Source organism: Staurois parvus, unplaced genomic scaffold (assembly GCF_062004578.1).
Source record: "Staurois parvus isolate SC_StPar_1 unplaced genomic scaffold, SC_StPar_1.0 ptg000850l, whole genome shotgun sequence".
NCBI classification, from domain to species: Eukaryota; Metazoa; Chordata; class Amphibia; order Anura; family Ranidae; genus Staurois; species Staurois parvus.
Genome location: NW_028318646.1, coordinates 582,501 through 595,474, shown reverse-complemented (window position 1 = coordinate 595,474; position 12,974 = coordinate 582,501). Strand labels below are relative to the sequence as shown.

The window sequence follows — 12,974 nt, the reverse complement described above, 5'->3', positions numbered from 1 at the left end:
TATTCATATAACTTTCTGCATCACAGGAACTTATAATCTAATGTCCCCACCACAGTCACACACTGTTATATTATACATTTATATAGCTGTGACATAATCTGCAGTACTGTATAGAGAACATTGAGCCATTCACATTATTCTCTGCACCATAGGAACTTACACTCTAATGGCCCAACACAGTCAAATATTGTTATTAATATTATACATATTCTACATTGCTGTTCACAGAACACTGGACCTGTCACATCAGTCTCTGCACCGCGGGAGCCTACACTCTAATTTTCCACCACAATCACTCACTATTATTATAATTATACATTTATATAGCTCCTACATATTCTGCAGTGCTGTACAGAGAACACTGAGCCAGTCACATCACTCTCTGCACCAGGGGAGCTTACACTCTAATGTTCCACCACAATCTCTCACTATTATTATAATTATACATTTATATAGCTCCTACATATTCTGCAGTGCTGTACAGAGAACACTGAGCCAGTCACATCACTCTCTGCACTAGGGGAGCTTACACTCTAATGTTCCACCACAATCTCTCACTATTATTATTATTATTTTTTTTTTTTTTGTTATTATACATTTATATATTCTGCAGTGCTGTGCATAGAACACTATGCCAGTCATATGAGGATCCGCACCAGAAGAGCAATGCCCCCTTTCAAAGTTGCATCCTGGTAGAAATTCCTCCTACAACACAACTGCTGCAAAACTGTACTAATCCCTATCCCAGAAGGCTGAGAACAATTATTTTTACTAGTATTGTTGTGTGGATGCTCCCCATTATCAGTTGACCCCCTGCCCTACACATACACACATATTGTATTTGTGAAATTGCACACAAGTTCCCGGTGATCACCAGCATTGCACAATGATTGTATTGTTTGAGTTGGAAGCTGTTAACCTTTCTTCATGGGTGACTGGGATGAACCTTTGTCTGTTCTGATGGCTGAGAAGATTGACAGGTGAACTTAGTTGAACAGCTGCAGTCTGGCATTTCAGTGAGCCTAATGTGTATATTATTAATTATACTCCGAAGAAACCACACCTAGAAACTGCAGCCAATCATGGAGTTCTAATACTGACATGTGACACTATCAGAACCATGTGGTTGGCTGCTGTTTTTGGGTATGTGGCAGGCGGTTAGGCAGGACAAGAGTTAACTGTTGAAGAAAAAGTAAAATAAAAATAAATGAAGGTTGTGGTGTTGGGACCCAGGGCACCCTGGCGGAGATGTGGGGCTTGTACTTTGGGTGCTTGAAGCTGCTCCTGTGCATGAATATGTATGTATATGTGATAGGGACCTAAAATTATAAGAACAAGGACTAATGTGAATGTCTACAATGCTGCATCAATTATGACAATAATCGCTATATAAATAACGATTAAAAAAAAATTATAGTTTTATTTTTAAAGCCCACATCTTTTAGAGAATTGTCCCTTGAACCACAAACCACAAAGTGTCACTAGCTCCTAATTCTTTATCACAGATTTTATAGGTTCCTGGGTATGTTTACTGTGCCTTTCTCATTTATACTGCACAGTCATTAAGATACCATTGTACCAAAAGAACTTCAGGGGTTCCTATCCTTCTGAGCCTGTTCACCTTGTACAGACAATTGGAGGAACCTAGGAATCGATCACAGCTAATAAAACTAGTGGGATTGCAAACAACCAATCTTGTTTGTGGGGTAAGCACTTAAAGAGGAACTTGACTGGGGTTGTAAAAATGTAAAAGTCAGCAGCTACAAACACTGTAAGTGCTTACCTTTGGGAAACAGATACCTACCAGTCCATGGAGTCCTGTACTGCCTTCCCTGATTCTTGACGAGGCTCTAGCTCTCTGGTGTTGTCCTCTTGGATTTGGGAGCTGGTTGTGACATCCTGATGTCTCACAGCTGGATGTGCATGTGTGAAGCATTGCAGTGCTATGAGACTGGCCCTTCAGTCTTCTGAGATGTGTGATGTGACCCAGGAGGCTGCGGGCACTGGAAGGAATAGAGGGATAGGAAAAGGGAACAAGATCATGTCATTCTTGCCCAAGTGGGGATTGAGGAAGTAGGAGCTGGGGATGAAGGGAATAAGCTGCACTTTCCTTTTTGGGTGAAGGTCCTATTTAGGCAGTTAATCACACAGAGAAGGCTGTATCAGACCCAGGGGCGGACTGACAACTCATGGGGCCCCCGGGCAATAGGAGATCATGGGGCCCCTGTGTCCTTGCCCAAACTCAAAAAAGCCTATGAAAAAGGTACCAGGGGCATCTCATGGGGCCCGCTACTGACCCCGAGCCCTTGGGCAGAGCCCGAGTTTCCAAATGGTCAATCCGCTTCTGATCAGACCTATACTGAAATTGCTCCCTCCAAATTCTGTTACCTATAAATTCATATACTTTAAAATACCTGATATTACAATATTCTTTACTGCAGATTCCGGTATACCAGTCTCCTTCTTGAGATGATTATGTAATCAAATGTGAGAGATTTTGTCTTATGATACTTTTGTGAAGTAGGGCAAGAGGGAGAAAGGGGAAGCAGGATTTCAGAGTAGTGATCAATGTTCCTGGATGAATGGAATCCACAACACTGGACTCCACAGGAAAGGTATTGAGTACTGTGTCTACATTCAAGTGATAAGTAAGCTCGAAAGGGCAGGGCCCTGGAACCCCTCGTGTATTGTATTGTTACTGTATTGTCTCTTGTTCTGTCCCCCTGCTATTGTACAGCGCTGAGCAAACCCTTTGGCGCTATATAAATACTGTATAATAATAATAATAAGTCACAAAGGGGAAGAGTGTAGATAAACATGTCTGAAGCTGAGGTTGTGACAGGTATGTATAGGCTCAGAAAATGAAAGTAGAAGAACCATGCAGTATGATAGAGGTACTGATTTCATCCTAGATGACATGTGTATGTATATATATATATATATATATATATATTTATATTACTATATACAGTCATGGCCGAAATTGTTGGCACCCTTGATATTTTTCCTGAAAATCAAGTATTTCACACAAAAAAGGTATTGCATTAACACATGTTTTGCTATACACATGTTTATTCCCTTTGTATGTATTGGAACAAATATAAAACAGAGGCAGAAAAGCAAATATGACATAATGTCACACAAAACCCCAAAAATGGGCTGGACAAAAGTATTGGCACCCTTAACTTAATATTTGGTTGCACACCCTTTGGAAAACATAACTGAAATCAGTCGCTTCCTATAACATCAATAAGCTTCTGACACCTCTCACCCGGAATTTTGGACCACTCTTCCTTTGCAAACAGCTCCAGGTCTCTCTTATTGGAAGGACACCTTTTCCCAACAGCAATTTTAAGATCTCTCCACAGGTGTTCAATGGGATTTAGATCTGGGCTCATTGCTGGCCACTTCAGAACTCTCCAGCGCTTCTTTGCCATCCATTTCTGAGTGCTTTTTGACGTATGTTTGGGGTCATTGTCCTGCTGGAAGACCCAGGATCTTGGACGCAAACCCAGCTTTCTGACACTGGGCCCTACAGTGCGACCCAAAATCCTTTGGTAATCCTCAGATTTCATGATGCCTTGCACACAGTCAAGGCACCCAGTGCCAGAGGCAGCAAAACAACCCCAAAACATCATTGAACCTCCACCATATTTTACCGTAGGTACTGTGTTTTGTTCTTTGTAGGCCTCATTCCGTTTTCGGTAAACAGTAGAATGATGTGCTTTACCGAAAAGCTCTATCTTGGTCTCATCTGTCCACAAGACGTTTTCCCAGAAGGCTTTTGGCTTACTCAAGTACATTTTGGCAAACTGTAGTCTTGCTTTTTTATGTCTCTGTGTCAGCAGTGGGGTCCTCCTGGGTCTCCTGCCATAGCGTTTCATTTCATTTAAATGTCGACGGATAGTTCGCGCTGACACTGATGCTCCCTGAGCCTGCAGGACAGCTTGAATGTCTTTGGAACATGTTTGGGGCTGCTTATCCACCATCCGGACTATTCTGCGTTGCAATCTTTCATCAATTTTCCTCATCCGTCCACGACCAGGGAGATTAGCTACAGTGCCATGGGTTGCAAACTTCTTGATAATGTTGCGCACTGTGGACAAAGGCAAATCTAGTTCTCTGGAGATGGACTTGTAACCTTGAGATTGTTGATATTTTGCCACAATTTTGGTTCTCAGGTCCTCAGACAGTTCTCGTCTCCTCTTTCTGTTGTCCATGCTTAGTGTGGCACAGACAGACACACAATGCAAAGGTTAAGTGAACGTCTCTCCTTTTTATCTGCTTTCAGGTGTGATTTCTATATTGCCCACACCTGTTACTTGCCCCAGGTGAGTTTACAGGAGCATCACATGCTTGTAACATTCTTATTTATCCGCAGTTGTGAAAGGGTGCCAATACTTTTGTCCAGCCCATTTTTGGAGGTTTGTGTGACATTATGTCGAATTTGCTTTCTTTCCTCCCTTTTTTTGTTTTGTCCCAATACACACAAAGGGAATAAACATGTGTATAGCAAAACATGTGTTAATGCAATACGTTTCGTGAGAAATACATGATTTCCTGGAGAAATATCAAGGGTGCCAACAATTTCGGCCATGACTGTATCAGGTATATAGTTAGAAAGTGGTCTTTATAATTGCTTGAATTGTTTTAATTTCCTTCTTTTTGACGGGATTTGTTCTTTACTTTATACTTATACAATACTTTTAATCCTCATTACATATCCATATTTAAACAGTTGCTATTATAAATGTTAATGTATGTCAGCTTTTTAAATATGCATTTGCTTCACTGAAGCTTTGCCAAGGGTTAGTTGTATGCATGGTCAACTAAATAGTCATTTACTCTGAATCTTAATTTTCATTTTTTTTTCAGTATGTACTGTGCAGGTAGTCTATCCTGAGCTTTCTTTGGGAACCTGCTCAAAGGTCTATCCATATGCAGTCAGTATGTAATCTGTTGATATGTAGCTACTGTATATGAGAGACATTTTGCCCCTATACAAAGAATTGGTAAAATCTAATCTAGAATATGAAGCTCAGTTATGGGCACCAGTTCACAAAAAAGGGATATTGGGGAACTGGAGAAAGTACAGAGAAGGGCAACCAAACTGATAAGAGGCATGGAGGAGATCAGCTATGAGGAAAGATTAGAGGAAACAAATCTATTCTCCCTTGAGTGGTACATACAGTAAGTGGTACATACAGTAAGTGGTACATACAGTGAACTTGGTGTAGAGTTACTCACTTTAGGATCATCACAGAGGTCAAGGGGGTACATTTCATGTCTGGAGGAAAAAAGATTTAACCTTCAAATATAAAAAGGCTTCTTCACAGTAAGAGCTGTGATAATGTGGGAGTCCTTCAAGAGCTGGTCCTGGCCAGCTCAGTAGATTGTTTAACAAAAAAAGGAATTAATTATTTCCTAAATGCACACACTATAACTGGATACTAAAAAGTAAAACTGATCCAGGGAATAGCAAATTGGATCATGCTTTATTGGGGGGGGGGGGGGGGGGTTGCCTTCTTCTGGATCAACTATGGGTATAGGGCTGGGTTTATGGAGGTTTTCTACTTGCGTTTTTTTTTCTCTGCGGGTTGAACTGGATGGACTTGTGCCTTAGTCAGTTTTAAATACACTGCATTATGTAAAGTTGTGCATTCCACCTGCAGAGGGCAATTAAAGGGGAAGTATGTTTTTGGCTCATGCGTACATATATGGTCATCTTATGTCTGTCTGGATCTTCTTAACGGTTTGATGTCAAAGCAGGCTTCCAAACGTGTCTGCAATCCATAAAAGAAAAACATGCACAAATGGAAGGAGCACCAGACCCAAGAATAAAAGAGTCCAAATTAATGTATTAGTTTATACTAAAAACAGCATTTTTGGGCTCAGAAAAACCCCTCCATCAGGGCTACAACAAAACACAATTTGATTTACATTCATAGTCACATTTACATTTGTATTATATTGTGTTTTGTTGTAGCCCTGATATAGGAGGAGTTTTTTTCTAACCCCTGAAATTTGGTGGTCCTTCCATTGGTGGATGTTTTTCTTTTGGCAACCTGCTGGGGTACCCACTGGTGGATAGCCTTGTCTGTTGTGAGCAGCCTAACCTGAGTCAATGACCTCTCCAAATGTTTTTGTCCCCTCACTACTTTGTACAAACTCACATCAAAGTCCCAGTGCCTCTTGGATGCTTTTTTCTTCATTAGAGTCTGCAATCCATACAAGACCAGATAGTAGCCAATTTCTAACTAATCCTAGTATGCCTGACAATAGGGCTGTCTGTAGGCAACTTTAAAAATGATATCATTGATTCTGCTCAGATACTGCTTGTTTCAGTCTTATTATTCAATAAATGGTTAATGCTATGCAGACTTTAAATTCCACTGCTTCAGTTGGAAAACAAAATATCAGAAAAAAAGGATATTTAAATCTAATAGAAATCCCCAAGTAAACCAAAAGATCTGGCTGATTTGCTCAGTTCAGACAGCTGATACAGCGGGACATTGCTGACAATAATTGGTTCAATTTATGTACAAAAGAATCATACATTGTCGATAATCTGAAAATATATAACAAACTGATTTTACAACCTGACAAAATCATCCTTAGCATATAGTCGTTATTGATGGACACTTCCATTGTGAACATTTGCGCAAAAGAGTGGACAGTGTAATAGCTGTGACATCGGTGTAAACTCTCCTACGTGCATACTACATTTAATTGAAATCACAAAAAAAATGGAGAAAATTGTTATATTTTTCAAGCAGAAGCCATTTGTATTTTTGAGACTGAAACATCATTCTGATTTTTATAATTGTCTGTCCTTCATTTGATTAGTTGAATCGCCGGATTCGCTTCATATGCGGGACAGTTTTACACAACAGCTTTTCATACCAGTGATTTTTTTGTTTCATTTTAATAATCTGTATGTAAATTACTGACTGAGCTGATGTCCAGCAGTTTTAGAATTGACCTTATGCTGCATGCTTACAGCTTGTGTCACATCATGGCTTTTCAAGCCTGTAATTTCATGCCTGAGATCCTGTCACACAATAGGATCTTCTCCCAAAAATGCTGCATGTCTGACAGGATTAATCTCACATTGACTTCAATTCGAAGATGATGCAGTAATCAACACTGTTGGGAATTTTTATTAGCAGGTTGTCAGTTAAATAGTTGCCTATCTATCTATCTATCTATCTATCTATCTATCTATCTATAGTATCTATCTCACAGTAGGCCCTACATTTGCTAATGAGTTAAATATACCACTTTTATCTACAATTATTAAATATTGTAGTGAATTCTAAGTATAGCTCCATTAACTACAGCAATGTGAATTAAATGCATGAGTTTCACAGTGTATTAACCAGCTTTCATCTCATGCATTAAGAAGCCCTGGTGGCTGGGGAACAGCACAATGCAATATAAATGAACAGCCATGCAACGCTTCTCACCTACCATCTAATGCCTTTGTATTAGGTGAATCATAATGTAGCCATCTCATATGTTCAGGAGTACGCAGAGCTCTGCGTCCACCTTCCCTGAAGGGATTTAGAACAGTTTTACCTTGCTGCGTCTATTATCCCTATAGCAGCACAAAACCACTTAAGCCATTTCAACCCTTTTTTTAAGACCACATGGGTGCTGGTGACCTTTCAGTATGATATGCATTAAATATTCAGCTGCAATCCACTGTCTTTATACGTTTTTACAATTTCATCAACAAAAGCCTGAGACGTGGCTAATAAAGGAGCACGAAGGAAAATATTTATATTAACAGTCATACCCTTAGGTCATTCAAATTTCTCTTCTTAAAAACAGTCTCCAGATATCCTGGGCAGAGTGACGTTCACTCACTAAGATATTAACTATACAATATCGCACAGTTCAATAGCCTGTATGACATTGTTACCAAGGCTTTCCTGAAAAGGCAATTCTTATATTATCACTGTGCTTTGTTTCTGAATATATCTAATCATCACATACAAAGTGGAAAATCTGAGCAATGTTAATGTGTTCTACAGGTATGGTACCATGGATGGGGGTACTCGAAGGAAGAATGCCACCCGTGAAACCACAAGTACATTAAAGGCATGGTTACAGGAACACAGGAAGAACCCTTACCCCACCAAGGGTGAGAAGATCATGTTGGCCATCATCACCAAGATGACCCTCACCCAGGTCTCCACGTGGTTTGCTAATGCAAGGAGGAGGCTGAAAAAGGAGAACAAGATGACTTGGCCTCCAAGAAACAAGTGTTCAGATGAGAAGAGGCCTTATGAGGAAGATGATGAAGAAGATGAAGATGAATCTTCCAAAGACAATATAAAGAATGAAAAAAAAATTGAGGGTTTGTACATTTAATTCTAACAGTAAACACAAGGCCTACAGTGAACAAACATAATGCACACAATGGGATACAATCATTATTGGAACAAAATGTCTACATATCTATAAAAACATTGCAGTAAACAGTAGTGATAAATAGGTGATAGTCATACAATATCAATAAGTATATACAGTAAGTAAAAATGAAAGTTTATGCACTGTGCAGAAACCTTTGGCGTTAGCCAAATCTTAGGAGGACAAAATCAACTGGTGAATACAATCCAACCCAAATTACAGATTGTTTACTTAATATCATACATACAAAGTATGTTTGCTGCAATTGTAAATGGCCCATAGTCTGACAATTATTGGCTTTCTTTCCTAATCTAATCAACAGGATAAAATGATCATCTCACATTTATGAATTTCTTTAGTGCTAGTGATACTTTTCACACCAAGACTTACAATTCAAATATAAATCATAAGGAAATTGGAAGTTTAAAAGTCTGATTTGCTTAATTTTAGCAAAATAATATATCACAAATTATTAATGAATTGGTAAAAAATAAATAGGAAACGTTAGTGTAATATTGCTGGCAAACCTGATTCTCACTTTGATAAGCCTTCATGTGAGGTACCCACTGTACGTCACCAAGAGGTTCACCTTGCAGTTCTTACATAGGGCACCCTATCTGTAATACAGGTCATGCTGGATGAGAAGGGAGCAGAAATAACAGCAGTCTTGTGACTGATTCTTTCCACAAATAAGAATGATTATTTTGAAATATATTGTGCCATACAAGTGGCAATTAGTAGAGTTGATACATTCTGACTAATTACTTTTACTGTAATTTTTGTAATGTTTAATTACACATATGGTTGTGATTTTTATTATCACCCATAGTCCTGCTGCATAATTTTCCTATACCATCAGTTGTCTTATGTGTTTTGTGCATGTCCTAATTAAATGTAGCAGTTATATGGTACAGTCCAGAACAGTAATTCTCCAAGCAGTACTGAGAACTATAGTAGAATACTTCCAGAGATGATGTGCTGCTGTGCTTGGCATTGAGGAAATGATTGTAGAAGGTTTACTGCTGAGTTAGGGACAGTGATTTTCAGGACACTACACTTAGGGCCATATTTAGACCTCGTTAGGCACTTCAGGCCCTTTCAGTCGGGGGGCCCAGGGCAGTTGCCCCTTTATAAATCTGTCACTGACTACACTGCTGAGTCAGAGATGGGGAGAATTATATCTGTAGGTTTATTATGCAGCTGAATAAGGATGGAGAGATAAGGACATTTTTAAGTACACAGATCTGGGGTAACTGGGTCAGATATATTTCCAAGAGCACTGCCGAGTCAGGTATGGAAGCGAGTGATATTACCAGAAAAAAATAAAGTGCTGGCTTGGGGGACAGGGACATTTCCAAGTACACTGTGATGCCGAATGTATAAAAAAGTAGCAAAAATAAGATATGAAAAAAGTCAGTGTGTATATATATATATATATATATATATATTTAGTTTTTTTTTTTTTAATTTTGTTTCTACTTCCTCATTTACCTTTTTTACCATTCAACAAACAGACAGAGGCACCTTCAGTATTCAGAAATTAAAAGTGGCATAAAGAAATGTTTTTAAAATCTAAAGCCATATCTTATTTGATGGCTTCCAGAGTTCCCTGAGAGCCTCAACCTCTTCCATGCCTTACTATTAATAAGTGAGACCACTCATCACTTTTATTGGCTCAAGTGAACCATAAACCATAGTGAGACATAGGAATTGGGAAGGTGTTGGTCTGTCTACAGGTACAGTATATTTATACACGAATAGAAAGAGCCTTGCACTATTCAATGAAATTCAGTCTTATCCGGCCATCATTTTCTTGTCTATGTGTAGTAGCAGTCATGCTAAATTTTAGGTGTTCAGCAGCATACTAAGATAATAGATTGATGCTATTGATGGTTCAAGCATACACATCAATGGAATAATCATTTAGTGGTTGGAATGTTTGACTACTAACTAATTGTTTAATTTTGATCAAATATGATTGCATTGGCCTGCACTGTTGTCTGATTAATATTAAGTGTTATATATCAGTATGACCAGTATAAGTAGTACCCTTGAAAGATAATGCCATTTTAAGTATGGTATATCAGCTGGTTTAATAGAGCTTTAATTGTCAATCTTAATTCTGTCAGCAGAAGAAAGTGGCGGAAGAGAAGACAAAGACCTGGAACTGAGTGACCTTGATGACTTTGATACAATAGAGTCTGAAAGCTCTGAATGTGAACTGAAACAGCCATTTCATCATCAGTCCCAGGAAGGACACCAAATGAGGACCAGAGATTGCCTCAATGAACATTGCAAAGATGTACTGCTTAAGATGCCTTTAAGGGCATCAACAGTAGACCAAGAACTTGATAGGGCTAAGAATTGTCTCAAAAGCGTTGTTGACGAATGTGAGCAAGACTTAATGAGGGCAAGACAGAGAGCCTGTGAAACCAAACTATGTTTTCCACAGCAGAGTCAACAACTACTGGATTCCAAACCACGCATATGGTCACTGGCTCACACTGCCACCTCCTTAAATCAAACTGAATACCCATCATGTATGCTAAAGCACCAAGGGTTGTCTTCACCTTCTTCATCCTCATCTTCTTCTGCTGTTTCCACTCCAGTCTGTGTTATTGACAGGCGTCAAGATTCCCCTGTAACCAGTCTGAGAAATTGGGTTGATGGGGTGTTTCACGACCCATTGTTCAGGCACAGCACTTTGAACCAAGCACTCACTAACACCACCGTTTCTTGGGCCACCACTAAAGGAAGCGTTCTTGAAGCTGGCTCCTTAGGACGTTCCGTTGGGAACCCTAGCACTATACCTAAAGGACATGACACAAACAAAGAGTTTATTGCATTCCCCAAATCTGGCAGCAAAATGTTTTGCTCGTAACCTTATTAAAAGCGAAGCTGAAACTTTATTGCAGAGACAGAGAACATGACTCTCAGAGTGGGGCCAGAGTAAACCCCTTCCAATGACTGTTAAAGTGGTTCTAAACCCAAAATAAAAATGTAATATATTGCAGCTTACCAATACTTGGAAGTAGTGGCTGCATTCATTTTTTTTTCTCTACTTTTTTACCTTTATTTTCTTCAGTTGACCTAGCCAGTAAGTTTGTTATTTTTTTACTTCATTTAACAGACAAATCTGGCCAGCAAAAATGGCAGTTAGTGGGTTGAGACAAACCACTGATATTATGGTCAGTTTTTATTAATTTATGTAAATCCTTTTAACCAAAAGAAAAAAAAACTGTTGCTATAACTGGTTAAAAAGTGGTAGCTGGAGATCAATTTGTTAGTCAAGTCTATCTAAATTTGCTAGTCCATCTAACACTACATCTCCAGTGCGAAAATGCTGCTGTACAAAGGTGTCTCAGTTGCTCCTCCATTCACAGCGGTGGCCACACACACTTCAATTTTCTTATCCAATTGATGTGAAATTCTATGAAATCTGTACACAGTTAAATAGCCATAACTTCCCTTCCAATCAATTTAGATTGCATTAGATAAAACTGAGTTGATCAGCCAGGAAGTATACTGACTGTTTTGCATCGACTGGAAGCATTGAGATACTTTGTTCATGTAGGCAATTTTATTTTGATTGATCAGATTACAAAATGACATGGTGGAAACAGAGATGCGATTTATAACTTGAGATCAAAAGTTATGATCATATTTTAAAGTAGTATAAAACCCTCAGCAATTTTTACCTTAAAGTGGTTGTAAAGGCAGAAGGTGTTTTACCTTCATGCAGTCTATGACTGTCTCCTGAAGCATGTCCCCAATCTCCAGCAACTCCTATAGCATGTACGCAGTCTCTGACAGTCTCCTGCAGCATGGCTGCAGTCTCTGATCATCTCCTGTACCATGTCTGCAGTCTCTATTATCTCTTGGGATTAATTTACTAAAGACAAATAGACTGTGCACTTTGCAAGTACAGTTGCTTCAGAACTAAGTAAATGGGGTAAGGCTTTACTTTGCAAAGAATAGACAATCACATGCAAAGAAAATAAAAAAAACTGCAATTTGCTTGCATATGATTGGATGATGGAAGTCAGCAGAGCTTCCCCTCATTTACTAAGTTATGGAGCAACTGCACTTAAAAAAGGACATTAAATTTGCCTTTAGTAAATCAACCCCCTTGTATCATTGCCATAGTCTTTGACTATATTCCGTTGTTTGCTGCTATTTCTCATAATGAATATTTACCGAATCTTATGTTTGGCCCTTTGGTGGTTTGGTGGAGTTGGGGGTCATACATGAGCCCTCCCATCAAGAAAGTTGACCACCACCTCTCTAGTGAGTTTGTTTGGAAAAGGGAGAAGGAGGGAGGAGCAGGGGAATGCCTTGCCATCCTAGGCTATGGGGCTGTGTGTTTCTATTGATGCACACAGTGTAGGGAGACTCAACTCTAGTCCCTGCATGCAAGGGTGACTCCATAGGATGCTGCAAAAGAAAGGAGGCACCCCAAAACAGGAAAGATGTGGCAGCAATAATGGCACAAGCTTAAACTGAATAATAGCCAAGATAAAAATGATAAAGAAGCCACCATACTCAGTGATTGAAAGTGC

General features: G+C 39.2%; 1 protein-coding gene across 1 annotated transcript in view; it reads left to right on the top strand.

The window, feature by feature from the left end:
* The window catches only part of IRX4 (iroquois homeobox 4), a 35,186-nt gene that overhangs the window by 21,578 nt on the left and 634 nt on the right, over positions 1–12,974 (top strand). Inside the window, exons 5-6 of the mRNA XM_089655577.1 lie at positions 8,037–8,362; positions 10,548–12,974. The exon at positions 10,548–12,974 is cut by the window's right edge and continues 634 nt beyond it. Coding sequence (XP_089511703.1) covers positions 8,037–8,362; positions 10,548–11,296 — 1,075 coding nt within the window. The 3' untranslated portion in view covers positions 11,297–12,974. The remainder of the gene's footprint in view (positions 1–8,036; positions 8,363–10,547) is intronic.